The sequence below is a fragment of the Mesoplodon densirostris genome, chromosome 16, assembly GCF_025265405.1.
Source record: "Mesoplodon densirostris isolate mMesDen1 chromosome 16, mMesDen1 primary haplotype, whole genome shotgun sequence".
Lineage (NCBI taxonomy): Eukaryota > Metazoa > Chordata > Mammalia > Artiodactyla > Ziphiidae > Mesoplodon > Mesoplodon densirostris.
In genome coordinates this window covers 82571321-82594437 of record NC_082676.1, presented here as the reverse complement: position 1 = coordinate 82594437, position 23117 = coordinate 82571321, and the positions used below count along the sequence as shown (strand labels likewise).

The 23117-nt window shown below is 42.0% G+C and overlaps 1 protein-coding gene across 3 annotated transcripts in view; it reads left to right on the top strand.

The window, feature by feature from the left end:
* Positions 1–23117, top strand: part of KIF16B (kinesin family member 16B) — a 298237-nt gene that overhangs the window by 49812 nt on the left and 225308 nt on the right. For all 3 annotated transcript variants that reach the window (XM_060078071.1, XM_060078069.1, XM_060078070.1), the window contains exons 7-12: positions 876–1018; positions 2719–2887; positions 3319–3450; positions 4595–4770; positions 16930–16995; positions 19851–19910. In XM_060078071.1, coding sequence (XP_059934054.1) covers positions 876–1018; positions 2719–2887; positions 3319–3450; positions 4595–4770; positions 16930–16995; positions 19851–19910 — 746 coding nt within the window. The remainder of the gene's footprint in view (positions 1–875; positions 1019–2718; positions 2888–3318; positions 3451–4594; positions 4771–16929; positions 16996–19850; positions 19911–23117) is intronic.

Here is a 23117-nt window from a genome sequence, read left to right as displayed (position 1 = left end):
TTTATTTTGCAGAAATATTCACATATATTCGCAAAAACCGAAATACCAGATTATTTGTAGCTGCGTTACTTGTGTTGGAAGCAAACTCTCAACAACCTCTATAGTCTCAATAGGAGACTGTTGGTTACGGTACATGCATAGAATCGAATGCTGTGCAGCCATAAAAATGAATGAATGGAGGATCACTTTAACTGATACAGAATATTCTTCAATGTATTATTACACAGAAAAAAGCAGGATGCGAAACAATGTGTATGGTATGCTTCTATGTATAAAAGGGGAAAAAAAGATGGCTTAATATATATGGAATTGCCTGTATACATATAGGTTATTTCTGGAAGGGTCTGGAGAAGCCAATAATGTTGGGTTGCCTGACAGAAGGGGAAGTTGGGGGTGGGTTATTGGATGGGGGAGGGGGAAGACCCTTTACACAGTATACTTTTTGTAGCCTTTGATTTTAGAACCATATGAATGTTTCCCAACAAATGAATGGAAAGTTTCTTTAAAAGGGATTTAAAAGAATGTGTGTTTTGCATGGAGATAGTGTTTATATTTCCCTGGCTACGATTAGTGCTAATGAGGTTGATGAAGATAGCTCACAGTTATCCTAAATACCATACGCGATAGGTATGCGTTATCAGGATTGGTGACCGACGCTCCGTGAGGTTAAGTGACTTGTTCACAACCGTGAAAGTCCACTAGTCAGCCGCAGAGCCTGGACTTGACCCCAGACAGCCCAGCTCCTGAGTCTGCGTTATAAACCACCACAGATTTCTACAGTCATGTATTATTTCATAGAGGTATATTTCTTCTTCCATTTACTAGATACTGGGGAGATTTCTTCACCCCCCGCCTTTTTTTTTTTTTTTTTTTAGATTTATCCAAACATTTAGTACAGAATTACGGTGATGTCGAAGAGCTTATGGATGCAGGAAACATCAATCGGACCACCGCCGCCACAGGGATGAATGATGTCAGCAGCAGGTCTCACGCCATCTTCACCATCAAGTTCACGCAGGTGAGGGCAGCTGTGGGGAGGGCTGGCTCTGTCCCTGAGGGCTTTCCCTGCTGATTGGCACCAGCTGAGGACCGATCTGTGGTGAGCCAGGAGAAGCAGAGGCGGCCAACTGCCGTTTTCTTGTTCATTAGACTTGAACGTGTGCTGTGTGCTGATTTCTCCGCGGTTACATTTGAAATGCAACCTGATGGATACCCGTAAGAAATATTTAGCAGGCTTCTGCCATGTGCTAGACATTAAAAAACTTGCTTTGTGCTTAATTAAGTCAAAGTTTTCATTGTTGCCAGCTCTGTGGGAGATAACGGGGTTGCCAGTCAGAGCAGCTGGAGGCCGAGGTAACTCATCATGGTCCATTATGGCTCTGTGGACCGCAGTGCTGCTTGTGATTATTAGAGTGATATTAAAGGACAAGGGACGTCTTTAAGTGTTAATGTAGGAATTCATTATGATCTGGAGGCGGAGCACATTTTGAACGTGTGTGTAAATGACTCAGGGCAAATACGTTAACACCGAGACCGGTGGAACGGATGAACATAAAGGTGTTGGGTCCTCTCAGTGCTTCGCACTTGTTAGGAGTTTGGAGAGGACCTGGCCTGTATTAACCATTGAACACATCAGATAGAAAAACTTAACCTTTCATTAATGAGGAGGCTCAGGGAGCAAAGAAGATGAAAAAATTCTCTAGGATCAGTCGGAACAACTCCTGATAAATTTTCTACAGATTTGCCTTTCTTTAGACCTTTTCTTTTGATTTACTGTAGTTTACTGGTTTTTTCCTCCTGTTTTCTGGTTAATGTGGATTAGGATGTGGCCGTCCCTAGTTTCTAAGAGGCTTGCTGTTCGATCACAATATGGTAATTTCTTTTTGGCGTTTTGGTTCAGACTGTAAAACGTAGGTTAAAAGTCTTTGGGAAAGTAAAATTTCTGTAGAATTCAGAATCAAGGAATATAGAATTTAAGATTTTCACTATTTTATAATTGTGAAACAAATCGAATTTTAACATCGAATAATGGCTGAGTGATCTTTCAGATATTGTCTATATTTATCATATTTTGGAAAGCCATTGTGCTTGTAATGTTCCAGATTTTAGATGAGAACACAACTAATTATTTGTTTACTTATATTTTTCTTTGTGGAATGCCCCTCAGGGCCTAGTTTCCTCATCTGCCATGGTCAGACTCAACCCTTTTTTTTTTTTTTTTTTTTTTTGCTGTACGCGGGCCTCTCACTGCTGTGGCCTCTCCCGTTGCGGAGCACAGGCTCCGGACACACAGGCTCCGTGGCCATGGCTCGCGGGCCCAGCCGCTCCGCGGCATATGGGATCTTCCGGGATCGGGGCACGACCCCGTGTCCCCTGCATCGGCAGGTGGACTCTCAACCACTGCGCCACCAGGGAAGCCCCAGACTCAACCCTTTTGAGAATGACAGTGATTTGGGTAATGGAATCCGTAGTTGTTCAGAAAGTTTAGGAATCACGTATGGTAGGCTTCTCTTGTATTCCATTTAATTTCTGTCATCAGGAAGAAGGCCAATGAAAACAAAATTAAAATAAAAAATCTACCCTGAGAGATCACAGTGAGGAGTGGAAAATAATTAGAATTCGTGTTATAAACACATAAAACATAAAAAATGTTATGTAAACATACCAACATTGGGGCTCTTTGTACCTCTTCCACTTTGCCTTTCTATTTCACCACAGGCAAAATTTGATTCTGAAATGCCATGTGAAACCGTGAGTAAGATCCACTTAGTCGATCTTGCCGGAAGTGAGCGGGCAGATGCCACTGGTGCCACCGGGGTCCGGCTGAAGGAAGGGGGGAACATCAACAAATCCCTCGTGACTCTGGGAAACGTCATTTCTGCCTTAGGTGGGTTCACACTTGTCCGCTGCCTCTTCTCGTTCTTGGTGGTGTCATAGTAGCGCGGAGCACCTAGGTTTAATGTTTGTGTCACACACCGGAGTAATAGCCTCGAGGTTTTTTTTTTTATTATTTTTTTATTTTATTTTTTTTTTTTTTTGCTGTACGCGGGCCTCTCACTGCTGTGGCCTCTCCCGCTGCGGAGCACAGGCTCCGGACACACAGGCTCCGCGGCCATGGCTTGCGGGCCCAGCCGCTCCGCGGCATGTGGGATCTTCCGGGATCGGGGCACGAACCCGTGTCCCCTGCATCGGCAGGCAGACTCTCAACCACTGCGCCACCAGGGAAGCCCGCCTCGAGGTTTTTTGAAGCCGAATTAGAGGAAAAAATCTTTAATGATTGTCTTTAACTTTCCCCCGCCTTTTCTTTTTCTCCTACAGCTGATTTATCTCAGGATGCAGCAAACCCTCTTGTAAAGAAGAAGCAAGTTTTTGTGCCTTACAGGGATTCTGTTTTGACTTGGTTGTTAAAAGATAGCCTTGGAGGAAACTCTAAAACTATCATGATTGCCAGTAAGAATTTTAAGTTCTTTTTCTCCAGCATACAGTGTTTCGTGTGAATTAATTGTAACTGCTGAAGTTTAAAGTGTCTCATTAGGAAATAGCGCCTTTTTATTAAAAAAAGAAAAAGTTTTTCTGTTCTGAAGCAAAGCACCTACTGTGATCCAGTCTACAGGATTGTATTATTGACTCTTGTTCCCTCTTCCTAGTTACATTAACTTGCCATGTTCTTGGTTATGCAAGCCGATGTCCATGCGGAATGATTCTTAGCTTTGCTGAAAGAACAGGACAGAAACGTCTAACGCTGCTAACTCGTGGGAGAAAATCATTGTAGGGACATAGAGTAAAAATAACCCCACTTTGTTTTTTTCTATTTCAAAGCAGAAAATATGGAATTTAAAATTAAGAATCGAGAGGAAAAAGCCCAGTAAATCTAGCAAATAATAACAGTGATATATGTCTATCTTTTCACTAATTAACAGGAAGAAGCAGAAAAGAGGGAAAAAATGTGCAAAGGGGAGGTAACTGTTGAGGAGAACTCAGAAATGCTTTCCCTCCTAACCACGCCCCTGCCCCGACACCTCTCCATGTCCCCGTGTCTCCCTACACCCATGCCATGGAGTCCCTGTGGAGGCAAGGGCTCTACCTGGGGGTATGCACCTCAGACGTGGTTGTGTAGTCACTTAAGCCTGGAAGTTTGTCGGGGTTGGGGTGTGATTGATTAACCAGAGCTTTAGGCAAAAAAGAATTAGCTGATCTACTGACTCTTTTAAAAAATTATCGTGCTCTGGAGTTTTACAGGTGGTAGGTTTTGCCAGAACTTTTAAAAGGATTTAAATTTCTACTTTACATTGGAAGCGTACATAGTTTTGAAATCCTCTTCTTATATTTTCAACGGAGAAAACTCCCTAAGTTGCAGAGGAGATTTGGTTAGATGGCTGGTTCTAAACTTAAAAAGAGCGAAATGGCATTTAATTTGGTATAGTGAGCACTTTTCCTATGAGTCCTAGATAATTTTTAATATTCATGACTGTGGCAATGAATATTTAGTCTATCCAATGACCTGGGGTTAATCTGACTTTTAAATTACAAACCAACTTTGTGTTAAATGAAACGGAGCACCGGATAAATTACTTTTTGAATTCATTCTTCACAGCCATTTCACCTGCTGATGTCAATTATGGCGAAACCCTAAGTACTCTTCGCTATGCAAATAGAGCCAAAAACATCATCAACAAGCCTACCATTAATGAGGACGCCAACGTCAAGCTCATCCGTGAGCTGCGAGCCGAAATAGCCAGGCTGAAAATGCTGCTTGCTCAAGGGAATCAGGTTGGCTTTTTCTGAGACTTATGGGTAACTTTCTTTGAGTAATGCCACTAATTTCTAGACCTTAACGAGGCACTTGTCTCCGTGGTTGTATTGATTTGAGTAAATAAGTGCCAAGTAAAGCTTTGAATGAGTTCGCCAGCCTCTCCTTTACAGCACGCTCCCGTTGGCCTTTGCATTCATTATGTGCTCCGTGTGTAAGATTTTATCCACTAAACCCAAAATGATTAACTATCTAATAGTTATCAATTATGGATGGAAATTTAGCATGCAATAGGATTAGCAACATAATCTCCATTAGTGGAAGGAAATCGAGGGGCTTGAGTAATGTTTAAGACTCTACCCAAGCATTTTATGACTTGAAAATGTACTTTAACAGAATGAGAGACTCGTTTGAGCACCTTCCTGAATCTCTGTTTTGTATTGCCTGTTATAGAAGTGGTTATGGTGATACAGGGACACGTGTGACATCCCTGTGGCCTGGCTCAGGCGATTTCCCTGGGCTTGATTGTTGAAACTGCCTCACTTCAGGATCTCTTGGGGTTTTCGTGAAGGAGCCTTGCCCTTTGGTGTTTTTCACAGAAAACTTCCTTATAATCTGCATGGTGCACGTACCGACCTGCATTCTGTGCTCATAGTGTGGTCCGTGCTGTTAGGTTTGGATACTGTTGTGAGAATCAAGGAGCACTTTTCATTTATTTATTTTTAATTCTATTTATTTATCTATTTTTTTCCCTGTTCAAACTTTATTCTTTTTTTTAAATTTTAATTTAAAAATTTATTTATTTATTTATTTATTTTCGTCTGCGTTGGGTCTTCGTTGCTGCGCGTGGGCGTTCTCTAGTTGTGGCGAGCGGGGGCTACTCTTCGTTGTGGTGTGTGGGCTTCTCATTGCGGTGGCTTCTCGTTGTGGAGCATGGGCTCTAGGCACGCGGGCTTCAGTAGTTGCGGCACGTGGGCTCAGTAGTTGTGGCTCGCGGGCTTTTGAGCGCAGGCTCAGTAGTTGTGACGCACGGGCTTAGTTGCTCCGCGGCATGTGACATCTTCCTGGACCAGGGCTTGAACCCATGTCCCCTGCATCGGCAGGCAGATTCTTAACCACTGCACCACCAGGGAAGTCCCTTAATTTTAACTTTTATTGGAGTATAGTTGCTTTACAGTGTTGTGTTAGTGTCTGCTGTGCAGCAAAGTGAATCAGTTATATGTATACATGTATTCCCTCTTTTTTAGATTTCCTTCCCGTTTAGGTCACCACAGAGCATTGAGAGTTCCCTGTGCTGTACAGCAGGTTCTCGTTAGTTATCTGTTTTATACATAGTAGTGTATATGTGTCAGTCCCAATCTCCCAGTTCATCCCATCCTCCCCCATTTGGTATCCACACATTTGTTCTCTACATCTCTGTCTCTATTTCTGCTTTGCAAATAAGTTCATTTGTACCATTTTTCTAGATTCCAAGGAGCACTTTTTAAAACGTTTGAGTTAGGGAGTTCCCTGGCGGTCCAGTGGTCAGGATTCGGTGCTTTCACTATTGTGGCCCTGGTTCAGTCCTGGTTGCGGAATTAAGATCCCATAAGTTACATGGTGTGGCAAAAAACAAAAACAAAAAAAAAAAAAAAGAAAATTTAGGTTAAATTGGAGTTAGAAATAAACAAAGATACAGTTCTTCCCATTTTCCTAACCCATGAATGGATGTCTGAAGTGTATCATTAAAAAAACCCAAAGCTTTTCTTTAAATGCACACTGCTCTCTCCAGAGCAGCTTTCCCTTCAGGAACATATGGCCCTCGAAGTCCTTGACATCCCGTGAGTGGTTTGACCTGTGAGAATATCGACAGGCCGAGAACCTTGCTGCGTCTCCTGAGTCCTGGAACACACCCAACGGTGCTGTCCCGTAAGCTGGTGGACTGCAGTGGGCCAGGAGTTGCTCTGCACCTAAAAATATCTCCACGTACATTGTACTTTTTTTTTTTTTTTTTGCGGTACGCGGGCCTCTCACTGTTGTGGCCTCTCCTGTTGCGGAGCACAGGCTCCGGATGCGCAGGCTCAGCGGCCATGGCTCGTGGGCCCAGCCACTCCGCGGCATGTGGGATCTTCCCGAACCGGGACACGAACCTGTGTCCCCTGCATCGGCAGGTGGACTCTGAACCACTGCGCCACCAGGGAAGCCCCCATTGTACTTTTTGATGTGGAGCTTTCCCGTGTGTGAAAAGAAACTGTCAGCACAAAGAGTCCAGCTGCACGTGATGTTGTCAGGCTTGAATCACTTATGACACGAGCCACAATCATCATTTTTATTTATACCCCTTGTTACTGGGATCTTTTTTAAATGTTTTAACAACATTTATCTGAAGTAAATGTGTAAGGATCATCCAGACTACTACATGTGAAGGGAAGTACTTGGAAAATTCTTGGTTTAACTTCTTGTACTTAATATGTTAATAAGTTATGAGAAAAGAAAGATCAGCCTTTTAAAATTAAACTGAGGAAATCCTCGAAAGGAGCTTTATCACATGGACAGAAAAACTTTATTAAAACTTTTACACATTCTGTCTGAGGAACGTCTTCAGAGGTGTTGTATATGCCAGTTGCCTTATACTTTGTGATCTTTTGTTGTCTTGTTTCTTTCATAGCCAAAGACCACCACAGTCATTAAAGGATTATTTTTGTTACTGTAGTTTTGGGGGTGAGGATGGAAAAGATAGTTGTCTGTTTTAGGATAAACTGAAGATAAAATTCTTTGATAAATTTAATACATTACAATAAAAACAAGAGTCCAATTTAAAATAATTTATCACACCGTGAAGCTAAAAATTGTTGTGAGACAATACAGGCTTATCCAAAATTAATTAAATTTGTGATGCCCAATAAAATAAGCAAGTGTTTTTTTTAATAAAGGTAACATTCACAAGTTTCTTATTTATTTATTTATTTATTGGCTGCGTTGGGTCTTTGTTGTTGTGCATGGGCTTTCTCTAGTTGTGGTGAGCGGGGGCTACTCTTTGTTGCGGTGCGTGGGCTTCTTATTGTGGTGGCTTCTCTTGTTGCAGAGCACGGGCTTCTAGGCGTGTGGGCTCTAGAGCGCAGGTTCAGTAGTTGTGGCGCATGGGCTTAGTTGCACTGCGGCATGTGGGATCTTCCCGGACCAGGGCTTGAACTCATGTCCCCTGCATTGGCAGGTGGATTCTTAACCACTGTGCCACCAGGAAAGTCCAGCAGGTGTCCTTAAGTGTAAATTTTTCTAGTGACATTGCTTTATTCCCACAATATCCTATTCCAGATGCTGCCATGATTCATTGAAAATGCTACTCATATCAGAGTTCTATTTCGGGGTTATTTGTTTAAGTACAGGCAAATAAAAGCTCCTACTTTTAATAATTTTATTTTCCTATGCAGAATGCCATGTGTATCAGAGTTTCAAAGCACAATTTAAGTACGGCAAAAGATTCTGACACGTATTTGCTTCTCCTACTACATAGATTACAGACATACAGATATATATGTAGTGGTTTGTATTCACACATATATGTATATATACATACATGTGAACTCTTCATTGAAGAATTATACATATTATAAGTATACGTATCAGTGAATTTTCACAAGCCGCATTCACCCATCTAACCTGCATTCCATCAAGAAACAGAGCATTACCAGCGCCCTAGAAACTCCTCTTCATGTTCCTTTCCCAGTACTGCCTGCCCTTCCCCTCAAGGGTAACCTCTCTCCTGACTTCTTAAGGCAGAGGTTGGTTTTCAGTTTTGCCTATTTTTGTTCTTCATATAAATGTAATCATGTCGTATATACTCTTGCTCTCACTTTTACATAAGATCAAATTTATGGAATTTAAAAACATAGGCAGGGAGATTGGTTCAGGATGGCAGAGTAGAGGATGTTCTCTCACTCCCTCTTGCCAGAGCACTGGAATCACAACTAACTGCTGAACAATCATCAACAGGAAGACACTGGAACTCACCAAAAAAGATACCCCACATCCAAAGACAAAGGAGAAGCCACAGTGAGATGGTACGAGAGGCACAATCACAATAAAATCAAGTCCCATAACTGCTGGGTGGGTGACTCACAGACTGGAGAAACTTATACCACAGAAGTCCACCCACTGGAGTGAAGGTTCTGAGCCCCACGTCAGGCTTCCCAACCTGGGGATCCGGCAACGGGAGGAGGAATTCCTAGAGAATCGGACTTTGAAGGTTACTGGGATTTGATTGCAGGACTTTGACAGGACTGGGGGAAACAGAGACTCCACTCTTGGAGGGCACACACAAAGTAGTATGTGCATCGGGACCCATGGGAAGGAGCAGTGACCCCATAGCAGACTGAACCAGACCTACCTGCTAGTGCTGGAGGGTCTGCTGCAGAGGTGGGGGTTGGCTGTGTCTCATGGTGAGGACAAGGACACTGGCAGTAGAAATTCTGGGAAGTTCTCCTTGGCGTGAGCCCTCCCAGAGAAGACTCAAATCAATAAAATTAGAAATGAAAAAGGAGAAGTTACAACAGACACCACAGAAATACAAAGCATCCCAAGAGACTACTATAGGCAACTCTGTACCAATAAAATGGACAACCTGGAAGAAATGGACAAATTCTTAGGAAGGTATAACCTTCCAAGAGTGAACCCGGAAGAAACAGAAAATATGAACAGACCAATCACAAGTAATGAAATTGAAACTGTGATTAAGAATCTTCCAACAAACAAAAGTCCAGGATCGGATGGCTTCACAGGTGAATTCTATCAAACATTTAGAGAAGAGCTAACACCATCCTTCTCAAACTCTTCCAAAAAATTGCAGAGGAAGGAACACTCCCAAACTCATTCTATGAGGCCACCATCACCCTGATACCAAAACCAGACAAAGACACTACAAAAAAAGAAAATTACAGACCAATATCACTGATGAATATAGATGCAAAAATCCTCAACAAAATACTAGCAAACAGATTCCAACAACACATTAAAACGATCATACACCATGATCAAGTGGGATTTATCCCAGGGATGCAAGGATTCTTTAATATAAGCAAATCAATCAATGTGATACACCATATTAACAAATTGAAGAATGAAAACCATATGATCCTCCCAATAGATGCAGAAAAGGCTTTGACAAAATTTAACACCCATTTATGATAAAAACTCTACAGATAGTGGGCATAGAGGGAACCTACCTCAACATAATAAAGGCCATATACGACAACCCCAGAGCAAACATCATTCTCAATGGTGAAAAACTGAAAGCATTTCCTCTAAGATCAGGAACAAGACAAGGATATCCACTCTCACCACTATTATTCAACATAGTTTTGGAAGTCCTAGCCATGGCCATCAGAGAAGAAAAAGAAATAAGAGGAATACAAATTGGAAAAGAAGAGGTAAAACTGTCACTGTTTGCAGATGACATGATACTATACATAGAGAATCCTAAAGATGCCACCAGAAAACTACTAGAGCTAATCAATGAATTTGGTAAAGTTGCAGGATACAAAATTAATGCACAGAAATCTCTTGCATTCCTAAACACTAATGATGAAAAATCTGAAAGAGAAATTAGGAAACACTTCCATTTACCACTGCAACAAAAATAATAAAATACTTAGGAGTAAATCTACCTAGGGAGACAAATGACCTGTATGCAGAAAACTATAAGACACTGATGAAAGAAATTAAAGGTGATACCAACAGATGGAGAGATATACCATGTTCTTGGATTGAAAGAATCAATATTGTGAAAGTTACTATATTACCCAAAGCAATCTACAGATTCAATGCAATCCCTATCAAATTACCAGTGGCATTTTTTTACAGAACTAGAACAAAGAATCTTAAAATTTGTATGGAGACACAAAAAACCCCGAATAGCCAAAGCAGTCTTGAGGGAAAAAAACAGAGCTGGAGGAATCAGACTCCCTTACTTCAGACTATACTACAACGCTACAGTAATCAAGACATTATGGTACTGGCACAAAAACAGATATAGATCAATGGAACAGTATAGAAAGCCCAGAGGTAAACCCACACACCTATGGTCAACTAATCTATGACAAAGGAGGCAAGGATATACAATGGAGAAAAGACAGTCTCTTCAGTAAGGGGTGCTGGGAGAACTGGACAGCTACATGTAAAAGAATGAAATTAGAACACTCCCTAACACCATACACAAAAATAAACTCAAAATGGATTAGAGACCTAAATGTAAGACCAGACAGTATAAAACTGTTAGAGGTAAACATAGGAAGAACACTCTGACATAAATCACAGCAAGATCTTTTTTGATCCACCTCCTAGAGTAATGGAAATAAAAACAAAAATAAACAAATGGGACCTACCGAAACTTAAAAGCTTTTGCAAAGCAAAGGAAACTACAAACAAGACGAAAAGACAACCCTCAGAATGGGAGAAAATATTTGCAAAGGAATCAACAGACAAAGGATTAATCTCCAAAATATATAAACAGCTCATGCAGGTCAAATGAAGAAAACAAACAACCCAATCCAAAAATGGGCAGAAGACCTAAATAGACATTTCTCCAAAGAAGACATACAGATGGCCAAGAGGCACATGAAAAGCTGCTCAACATCACTAATGATTAGAGAAATGCAAACCAAAACTACAATGAGGTATCACCGCACACCGGTTAGGATGGGCATCATCAGAAAATCTACAAACAACAAATGCTGGAGAGGGTGGGGAGAAAAGGTTACCCTCTTGCACTGTTGGTGGGAATGTAAATTGATACAGCCACTATGGAGAGCAGTATGGAGGTTCCTTAAAAAACTAAAAGTAGAATTACCATATGACCCAGCAATCTTACTACTGGGCATATACCCAGGGAAAACCATAATTCTAAAAGACACATGCACCCCAGTGTTCACTGCAGCACTATTTACAATAGCCAGTTCCTGGAAGTAATCTAAATGCCCATCGACAGATGAATGGATAAAGAAGATGTGGTACATATATACAATGGAATATTACTCAGCCATAAAACGGAACGAAATTGCCTCATTTGTAGAGACGTGGATGGATCTAGAGACTGTCACACAGAGTGAAGTAAGTCAGAAAGAGAAAAACAAATATCGTATATTAGCACATACATGTGGAACCTAGAAAAATGGTACAGATGAACCAGTTTGCAGGGCAGAAATTGAGGCACAGATGTAGAGAACAAACGTATGGACAGCAAGCGGGGAAAGTGGCTGGGGGTGGTGGTGCTGTGATGAACTGGGAGACTGGGATTGACATATATACACTAATATGTATAAAATGGATAACTAGTAAGAACCTGCTGTGTAAAAAAATAAATAAAATTCAAAAAAATAAAGAAACCAATGGAAAAAAAACTGTTCATTACTACTAGTCATTAAGGAAATGCAAATTAAAACCACAATGAAACACCATTACACACCTATGAGAATGGCTAAAATTCAAAAAGCACTCACACTTGGCAAAGTGCTGATGGGGTTGGAGAGCAAATATACATTGCTGCCGGGAGTGCGAAATGGTGCAGCCACTCTGGAGAACAGTTTGGCAGTTTCTTACCAAGTAAATGTATACTCACCATATGACCCATCAGTCCCTCTCTTGGGTGTTTACACTAGAAAAGTGAAATTTTCAGTTCACACAGAAATGTCACACACTGGAAACCATCCAAATGGCCCTCCAGTGGTGCATGAGTAAATAAACTGTGGTATATCCATACCATGGAATAAGTCAGCGATAAAAATGAAAGAACTGCTATTGATACACCAGTAACTTGGATGAATCTCAAAGGCTTTATGCTGAGAAAAAGAAGCCAGTGTCAGAAGATCCATTTATGTGATGTTCTCATAAAGCTTAGGGATAGTGGACGGATCAGGAGTTTCCAGAAGTTAGGGGTGGGAAGAGGTTGTGACAGCAAAAAGAGCACGGAGGGAGGTTTCTGGACTGGAGAATTGTTTTGTGTTCTGATTGTAGTGGTGGCTGCGTGAATCTAGACCTGTGTTAAAATTCATTGCATTGTGTACCAAAAAGTCAATTTTACTGTATGATAATTTTTTTAAAGTAAAAGAAAACCAATTTTAATAAGTTGGAATTTAGTTGAATATGAAGCCTCATAGAATTTGCCATCTCTGTTTCTGTTGAATATAAAAAATTTTGAGCTGCTGAGTATAAAAAATTTTGAATAAAAATATTTTTGGTGTATTTAAAAAAACCAAAAGAACACATAGGCATGGGAAACCCAAGGGTTGCAGAGGTACTAGGGTGCTGGCCCATGATGAGGGCTGGGGAGGTGACAGGGTACAGGCAGCAGAGTTGCAGGACAGAGGGGGGAAAAAAGGGAAAGTGAGAACAATGACAAATTGAAGGGCCTTCCATGGGCCGGTGGGAGTGTGTCGTGCAGTGAACACTAGTGAACAAGTTACATCTGAGACCGTTTGTGTGATTCATCCACGTTGGTACATGGAGTTGTAGATCCATTTATGATCATTGCTGTATTGGATTCCATCATACAAGTATGTCCCAACTCATCTGTTCTATTGTTGATGGGCTTTTTGGGGCTATTAGTGCTGCTTTGGACTTTCTTTTGCCTGCCTTTTCAAGAATGTCCAGATGCATTTCTGTTAGGCTTATACCTCAGAGTGGAGTTGGTGTGTCAGAAGGGGTACATTATGTTCAGTTTTAGTAGATACTGCCAAATGATGTTTAAAAGTTGTCATACCAACTTATATTAGTATATGAAAATGCCGGTTCTAGTTGCTCCAGGTCCTTGCCAGTACTTGGTATTGTCTATTTTTCTTCATAGCCACTCTGTTGGAGCATCATGGTATCACAGAATGACTAGTTTGCACTCTTCAGATGATTCGTGAAGTCGAGCATTTGGCTATCTTGTCTTTTCACATGTCCTCTTTTGTTGTATTTCAAAGCAGACTGCTGCTTTGAATTTGGCACAGAGAAAATGTTAACTCTTCCCTCTTGAATGTGTCTGAAGATAACAAGAAAATTAAACAGTATAGAAATGAACTAAGCAAGAACAGTCCAGGAAACAAAGACCACAAGTGAGCAAGAGGAGGTGGAAGGATGATGGATTTCTCACTGTGTAGCCGGAGTCGCAGATACACTTCAAATAATAGCCGGATAATAGAAATGTCCTTACGTGTAAACTTTGAAGATAGGTACATCTCAGAGAGGGTCACAGTCAAAGTAGGTGATACGGTGTGTGTGAGAATGGGCAAAGGCCTACCAGGTAATTCAGGGGGAGAGAGAACAGTGCAGAAACAGCCTGATGTGAGCCTTAGAAAAAGCACTTTATCATGACAGAGAGTGCAATTCATAATTAAAATGAAATAGGAAGTCAGCTTTCATAGAAGAAAAAAAACCCAACACGACTGTAGGAAATGGCAGGAGACAGAGACCACACCCTCGCCACGGGGAACGTTAACTTCTCTGTCTCGTTCCGTGAGTGCTCACCGGGCCAAGAATAAGTGAGGACGTAGCACATTTACGTGACATCGTGGAAATTTGCTCTAATCAGTACAAACCAGGAGAAAAGATTGCCGACTCATACAACAAAAGACTACTTTCCTTATTATGAAAAGAGCTTCTATTAAAAAAAAAAAAAGATCACAACCTGACAGAAAAATGAACAAAGAATATGAGCGTGGTTCATAGAAAAGAGTTCGAAATGGCTTCTAAACCTGTGAACGTGTGCTTACTGTCACTTTCAATACGGTCAGTGCAGATCTGAAGCAATGAGTATATTCACGCACGTAGATACGGAGAGCATCATCAAGCTCTGTCTTTTACTGCGTGGACATTACACCTCAAGGAGATGTCCTTTCCACCCATCAGCTGGGCAGAGATAAAACACTTGATCGCCCAGTGTGTGGGCACAGGTGGGAGCCGTGAGGTGGCTGCCTGTTGGTGGTGCTGATGTTGCTGACGTTCTGATGTAGTTTTCCTCTTGGTTTAACACAGGAACTTATTTAATCTGAGTATTATTTAACCCTGAACATTTGTCTTCTAAACAGACACCTTGCAAGGAATAATTTAATTGGAAATGGTTTAGTGTTACTAAAGATGTCTTTTAAAAGGACTTAGGTAGGTCTTTCTTTGCACGTGCCCCCAAATAATCGTCTGTATGCGTACATTGAGTCAGTGATTGTCTCCCAAGTTGATGATAATGGTCAGAATGTTTCGGCTCTGATTATAGACGAAAAACCCTAACAGCGGTGTCTGCACAATTAGCCATGTTATAAAGGGGTTACTAATTGTTCTGAAAATTGTCAACCATCTAATAAGCAATGCAGTCATAATAACGCCTGCCACCGGTGCTTCTTCAGTGGAAAACATTTATGGAGTACCACCTGTGTACAAGATGACCCTCGAGGTGCAGCGGGGCGGGGGTGCGTTGTGGTGTTGAGTTAACACAGCTCTTTCCCTTCACTCAGGATGACTTTACTAAGGGTTAGCTAGCTGGCCTCCTTCTCTGTAAACCAGGTAAAAGTGGGACGCCAGCTTCATCACCAGACAGCATCTCTAATGATAACAGTGACCCCTAACAGGTGAATTGCAGCTGCATGAGGATGAACTGTTTGTAAACTCCTGTGAGAAACCGCAGCTCGGGGTTTCCCCGTGGGTGATGACTCTTGTTACTGGGTTTGTCCCTGGTGGGTCCTGGAGGTTGTGCCTCTGGTGTTGTTACAAGAGACGCTACCTCCTGTGGGGCCTGGGCTTCTCAGCCAAGGTGGGCACCATGTGCCCGTTTGAACCTGGACCTCTCAGGAGGGTCAAAGGCAGTAGCTCCTGGGCTCGGCTGCGACCCTGCCCTTACTGCCGCAGCTCTGCTTTCTGCCCAGCAGACAGAGGCCAAGCCTGGCCTACCGTGTCTTGTGAGTCTGAATGTTTAACTGAGCCGAAGATGACCACCTCATGGGTTATATTTGTTTGAATAGAAATTGAAAAGTAAATAATAATGAAAAAAATGTGACAGCCTCTGCGAAGGACACCTTGGCAATTAAAAGAAAAATCATACATGTAGATGACTCACACATGCCCTTGTAGGAGTTTGCTCTCTTGATACACAGCCACACATACTGTAGGCAACTGGTGTAAGATGTTCACTGTAGCTTCGCTGGTAAAGCAGAAGATGAGAAAAAACTGCATGTCCATTAAAAGGAAGGTACGGACATAAGTTGTAGCATAGCCACACCATGGAGTATTCTACAGTGGAATTGGACTTGTTAGAAAGAATCAAGTGGACTGACTTGTACTGAATTTTCCCCAAGATAGTTTGTGAAGTGAAAAAGGCAATATTCAGAAGAGTGTCCCTGCTGTTGATGATTAGAAAAACAACACAAACATGCTCGCATACGCCCAGAATAGCTGCACATTTACATAGCAGATTGGCTAAGAGAGGTTGCCTGTGGGGTGGGGAGGGAGGGAGGCCCCCTTCCTTTTTTTCTTGTGACATTGTCGGGAGCTCCGTGTCCCTGCCTCTCAGGTTATGAGTTACAAAGGCAGTTGGAGCCCCCGTGCGCCCCGCCTGGTTGTGTTGGCCTCTCCCGTCTCTGCCTGCGTTGTCCCCCCAGGGCAAACCTGAATTTGATGTTTATCATTCTCATGTCAGTCTTTATATACCTTCGCAGCACAGATAGGGAAATGGACACACAGGTTGTGGTATAGTCATGCTGTACGCAGGATGTGATCCAGCGCTGATGATAAAGGAGTTTCATTTGCACGTGTCAGTGTGGATAAATCTCAGAAGCCTGTGGTTGGGCAAGACTTAGGCTTCTTTCTTTTTGAATGTGTACTTTGTATACATTCAAAACAGACGAATCCTTCAGGATCTAGGGATTTAGACTGTGTTTGAGTTTGATAAAATGTCAGTATGTTACATGTTTTTCTTTTTCCTTCTCTTTGCTGATTTGTGTTGCAGATGTAGTTTTACCAGGATGCCGTGGTTTTGAATAGTATGAGAAATGAAACCCACGGGTTAAAGATTTAGTGATGATTGACACTTTTTTTGGGGGGGTGTGGGACAATACTTCTTACCTCTGTTTCATAGTTTATTTGGCAAATTCTGATAATTTACAATATCATGGCTGGGTCCTTCCTCTAGATTACTGATGCTCACTAATTGCTTCTGTCTTTTTTGGTTTACATTGTAGATTGCCCTCTTGGACTCTCCCACAGCCTTAAGCATGGAGGAGAAACTTCAGCAGAATGAAGCCAGAGTAAGTGATACCTTGACTTGTTATTTTTTTTTAGAAAATCATAGCTTTCACTATTTTAAGTGCATACTTTTTAGTACTTGCTGTTTGAGACTCATTTTGTTTCTATATGACACTTAACACTCCGCCCGCCCTCACCCCATTTTTAAAGAAGCACAGCAGTTGACTACCTGTGCATTTCATGTTCTCTGTGACTTAATAAATGGGAGTTTTCTGGCACACGATGGTTAACAGCACCTGAGATTCACACGTGGGCCGTCCCACACGGCAGTGAGGTAGCCCCGGCCTTTGGGAGAGGGAGGCTTTGTTCACGGTGGTGGCCCCCATAGCCTTACCACGACCAGCGTGGAGCTTTTTGTCATGTTTTTACTTTCCAGAGGGAAGTGCAGCACTTGGGGAATCACTGAATACTCCGAGTAGATGCTTAGTTGATCTTAAGCGAGGTGGGATTTGAGGCGGGGGGGTGGGTGTTCTGGGCCGAAGCCACTGTTTGTGTGCTGGTGCTTTCTGAAAACTAGTTTCATGGCTGATCTACTTCTATACTATTTTTGTTTAAAAAAAATAACCCTCTGTAAAAGGAGAAACAGCATTAATAACATTTTTGGAGTGGATTTTGTTCACTGTGCTGAATGGTTAAAACAGATTGAGAAAGAAAATTGAATTCTGTTGGTAAAGCGCTTTCAAGAATACACAATATTGAAGATATAAATTGGGTTGTAGTTAGGAACCTTTTGACACTTCCCTGGGTAATTATGCTGATTAGTTTGCTGATAATAGCATTAGTGAAAAGTTTAGTTTCTTAATCCCTATTTTTCTCTTGACATTTTGTATTTTAGTACTTCAGATTCTCATTTTGAGGGCTTTGAAATGTCTGTATAGTCTTAAATTGTTTCTTACTAATAGTTTTCAGAAATACCTAGCAAGTTAATAGAAACCAATAAACATTTTAATTTGAATGCATTATACCTGCTGGGACAGAAATGACTGTCCCTCTTGTTCATAACATTTTCTAAATTTTCATCTAGTCTTTGCCGACCTCTTAAAATTGTTTGCCATCTGCTTGGCTATAAATCTTATCAACTGGTCCCATTGTTAGAGGTGGTATCAGACTTCGCAGTTTTAAATTAATTTTATAAATGAAGATTATTTGGTTTAAGTTCAGTAGTGAAAGAAACCCAAGGCCTACTTACGATTTGTTGAAAGCTAGATTATTTGATTGAATTGGAAAAGGATTAATTGGCTTGCGTTTCTTCAGGGAGAACTTATCTGTTGAAATGCCACAGCGTTTATTGTTAAATGCTTTGTGTTTCTCAGATAAAGTGCCAAAGAGCATCTGTTAACTGATTATTATAAATTAGTAAATTCATCACCCCAGTCTTTTCCCCTTCTGTAGGGAGAGAAGGCGTAAGAATATTCCCTCTCTGAAAGCTTTTCCAGGACAAAAAGCCCGGTGACTTTTCTTGCGGTAGAGGCTGTGGGGCTGGCGTCACTCAGGTGATGAAAGGAAGGCCTCCTTGCCTACCCAGTACAAATGAGCAAAAGTCAGAGTTAGACACGCTCAGTCCTGTTTCTTTTGTTTGTTCCAAGAACATGATAGGTTTGACATTAGTAACTAGCTAAGATATTTTATTGAAAACAATGGTAATGTAGAACTCCTGCAGTTGTTTGAGGTAAATTGAGGGGTAAAACGAATGCCCATTGAATGAATTCAGGTGGGTGAGAGGTGTTTTGGTTTTGCTCTGGATAAACCATGACTCCAGTTCCTCTATTTCTTGTCAGTAACGAACGTGGTCTTTCATGGAGGTTGCTGACCCACGCCCTTTCCATCTATATTACTTAATGGCCTGTGGGAAGTATCTTCCTCTTAGCAGTGAGAGTATAATCCAGTGTATTCTGTGCCTTCACTTGGACCTGGTTAAATAGGGTAACTTACTGGTGGGAAGACCAGTCCATTGAACTGGGATGGTGTCTGCTGTTGGATGGGTAGGAGGCAGGAATGCTGAAGGACAGGAGGGAAAAGGCCTTGGGAGGGTGTGTCCCCCTCTGTGCCCCTCAGAGGTCACTTTCTTTGAGCCCTAAGTGTATTCATTTTACAGAATTTTCCATTTTTTTTCCTACCTCTCAATCAGGTATCACGTTACTTCTTAATGAATCACTCACTAAGGTCATTTAAAAAGTTGTATGGAACTAGCAGAATATTTTCATTAACTTTGAGAAGCAATTTCCAACTCTGCTGTGTTCGACAATGGGGCATATTTTCTCCCCTAAGTTACCGCAGACTAGAAAGAAGCTGATTTTTATCAAAACGTTTTTGCTTTTACTAAGAGTCAATTAAAGAGCCGTCTTTTTTTGTTTTTTTTTAAAGATAGAATGAGATTTATAAACCCTATTAATTAGCTACAAAAGCAGATTATCTCCTAAAAGAAAACTGCAGTTTCCAAGGTGATTTAATCATCACATCTAATTAGAAAGTAAAGTAAACCACCATTTCTTAGGACCTAAAGTATAGTCAGGAAAAATTAACCCATGTAATGGGGTGTTGTCATCTTTGAACTTGTAATTTTGGTTAATATCCAAGGAAGCAGCTTTTATTGAAGTACACCTTGGAAAAGACTGCTGTAAAACCCTAGGTAACGACACATTTTTTCCTATTCTTTCGTTTGCCATGATATAGGTTGTAGGGTAAGATCAGCTTGTTTGATTTATATTTGGTGATGGTTCTTTGAGGCATTGCTACCTAATTATAAAAAGGTATTGTACATTCTTCCATAATCTGTAAGAGTTTGGAAACTTTCTAGAAGAAAATCAAAGTAATTTTTTTTTGTGGAGCAATGGCATATGTATGTTTTTTCTTTTAGGTTCAAGAATTGACCAAGGAATGGACAAATAAGTGGAATGAAACCCAAAATATTTTGAAAGTAAGGACTATAAAAAAAGTGTCATGATCTTACTGTGCTGGCTTAAGTAGGTAAAACTTTTTTTCTTTCTCCCTCAAAAATGGCGATTGTGTGCTTTGCTTAAGGTAAGATCAGTGGAATTGATTAGTGACTTTTGGGAGGTTGGGACTCTGGTTTGATTTTGAAGAAATGGGAGAGCGAGCTATTAGTCATTAAAAGCTGTGTGTTCAGGGGTGATGCTGATACTTAAGGTATTTGCTCTCACTTGTGGAGTTTTTCCATTTTTGAGTCAGCACATATTAAATTCCATTTAATATTCAAGGGCACCCACTTTGCCTTTCTGCTTTTGTTAAACCCAATATAAAAGCAATATGTTAAATAAAAAAATACTTCTCATGGCAGTATTGTGGAATATGTGTGCATAGCGTGGCTAGACTTCAGAAATTTCTCAACTCGTAATTTCCTATTGGAATTTTTTTCTGTATGTCTCAAAGGCTAGGCAGTGATGGTCTGCATTTTTGGCAAGGTTCATGGTGAAAAGATGTCAGTAGCGGCCTCCGAGTTTCATACTCTGTGCTTCAAAATACACATTTCTCTGTGGTCCCATTTTTTGCTGAGGTGGTAGGTAACTCGTGTCATCCGTGGAGGGTCAGCCACGTTAGGTTTGAGGTTCGGACTGGAATTTTATGCTTTGATAGCGTCTGTCTGTCCTTACACATGAGAGAAGGCGATTCAGAGGTGATTGCTGAATCCTGGGTTTGTTTTTGAGGTCTGTCGAGGTAAAACTTTCCCAAAGGACAGAATCTCCCTTGAATATTGGCGAGGCTGGATAGATGAGGTTTAGCCATGTGTCTTGGCAGAAGCCTGACTTGGACGCCGTCCACGTGAAGAGGGGGGGCACCTGGTGACCGTTTCACGGGGGAAAACTTTTGAAGACCTGGAGTAGCCATTGAGTTACTCTCTCTGAGAGTGGGGTCAGCATCATATTATGTAAAGTTTCCTTGTACCATTTAGGCAAGCTGGCCTGCTCTGGGGGCTAAAAAGCTTACTTATCAACTCATGAGTGGGGTTGAGCTGCAGTCCTTGGTGGCCGTGGGTCATGTTTGGTCCTGGAAATATTCTTTCCGGTTGCAGAAAGCCCTGCAGTCAGTGAGGCTTCTGCGCCCAGACTTTTCTTTCCTCCTGATGATGATAATGTGATATTTTGAGGTACTTTCTCAGCGTTGGTTTTTTGAGAGGTTTTCGTGCAGGAAACTGAGCAAAGACTCCAGTTGCATTTCTGAAGAGTCAGGTGGGGAATAAGGACCAGCAAAGATGTGACTGTTTTCATCGTTTATGTTGCATCAACTCGGAGAAGTAGTGCTGCAGCCCCAGACTTACGCAGCCCAGCCGTTGGACCGTTCATGGCACCATGTATACCTTCCTCAGCGAATTTCCCAGAAAGGGAGGACTGAAATCTGCTGCACGTAAGGAAAAGAGACATCAAGTAGCTAGCTGTTTGAAAAGCCATTAGTATACATAGTGCCTTTTAGCACAGAAGGCAATGCCACAGTGAATGCAGATTGCAGCCCATCTCTTCTGCCTGGTCTCTCCTTGTCACCGTGGTAGGGGTTCTACAACAGCCTTGCAGAGCTATCCACACTGAGTCACCATGGTGAACTCCTGAACTTTTTCTCATTATGTCATTCCGGGCCCGGAAACTAAATCCTTCTTCAATTCCAATTCTGTTTTTCATAAATCTTACTGTTTTTATTTTTTATAACTTCTGAGATGAGAATAGAAAGGTGTTATGTGCTAGGTGTTCAAGGTTATGGGAAAGGCTAATGATATTTCAGATTTTTCCCTTGGTTTGATCTGGCAAGCCCTTTGTAGATTTCTCTGCTGGTATCTGTGTTTTAAATCTGTACTTGTTTTCTGCTCACATTTGGTATTTTAAGAGCTGTCTTCATCTCCTACTGGAAGACAGTGCCTGAGGCCTGAGGTGAAGAAGAGGGCTACTCAAATGTTTTTGAAAACATTCTTTGGAAATTGATGGGGAAAGGGATTGTTTTTCGATGAGTTTGTATCTGTGTGGTTTGTGTGGTTCCCGTATTTTTGCTGTCTGACTTTTCCTTCATCAGCTCTTGTTCCAGTAATGCTGCATAGAACCCACTCCAACCCAGTGGCTTCGGACAACATTTTTTCCCCCTCACTCACATGCACATTGGCTGGGGGTCGGCTGGGCTTGTCTGGCTGGGCTTGGATCCCAGCTATGGGCGGCTTCCAGGTCTGTCTCTCACTCTCTTGGACTGGCTGGTTGTCCAGAACATGACTTATGGTCACGGCCCAGGTAGAAACAGGTGGGCCTGGTCTTGCAAGCACATTTCAAGCTTCTGCTTGTATCATGGCCAAAGCAAGTCACTTGGCTGAACAGAAAGTCACAGGGGAAGAAGTGTATTTCACCCATGAAAGGGCTGCGGCAAGGGTGTAAATGTATAATCCTGCTCTGAGATCAGTGGTTTAATCGATACATGCCCCTGTTAAAATACAGATCGTTGGGCTTCCCTGGTGGCGCAGTGGTTGAGAGTCCGCCTGCCGATGCAGGGGACATGGGTTCGTGCCCTGGTCTGGGAAGATCCCACATGCCACGGAACGGCTGGGCCCGTGAGCCGTGGCCACTGAGCCTGCGCGTCCGGAGCCTGTGCTCCGCAGTGGGAGAGGCCATAACAGTGAGAGGCCCACGTACCACAAAAAATAAAAAAATAAATAAAATAAAATAAAATACAGATCGTTAAATTCTGGGAACTTGCTCTTCTACTGCATTTGCCCATGTTGTAGAGACAGGCTCAACGAAGCGGTAAATTCCCAGGATTATCTTCATCATCAGGGCTTGGTTGTTTACTCTGCAACTGTATCATCCCTTCCAAGCCCCAAATCCTGAACATCCAAGGAGAGACCTCTGGGGGGGAAGACTGAGAGTGAGACCGTCCGGGGGACAGAAGGGAGACACAGGGATACTTCGTCAGCACAGTGAGAGCCTGCCTTGTTGCTTTTTCTTGCCCGAGCTGTTAGAGGCTCCGAAACCCAGGAGTGACTTTGTTCCCTTGTTTGTGATCTGGTCTGTGGCTTTCCTTGCTGGGGATGAGTGAAGGCCGAGGCGTGTTGAGTGGGGTTAAGAAGGGGTGAAAGGCACTCAGACAAGAGGTGCTAGCTGGGGGCTTCCCTGGTGGCTCAGTGGTTGAGAGTCCG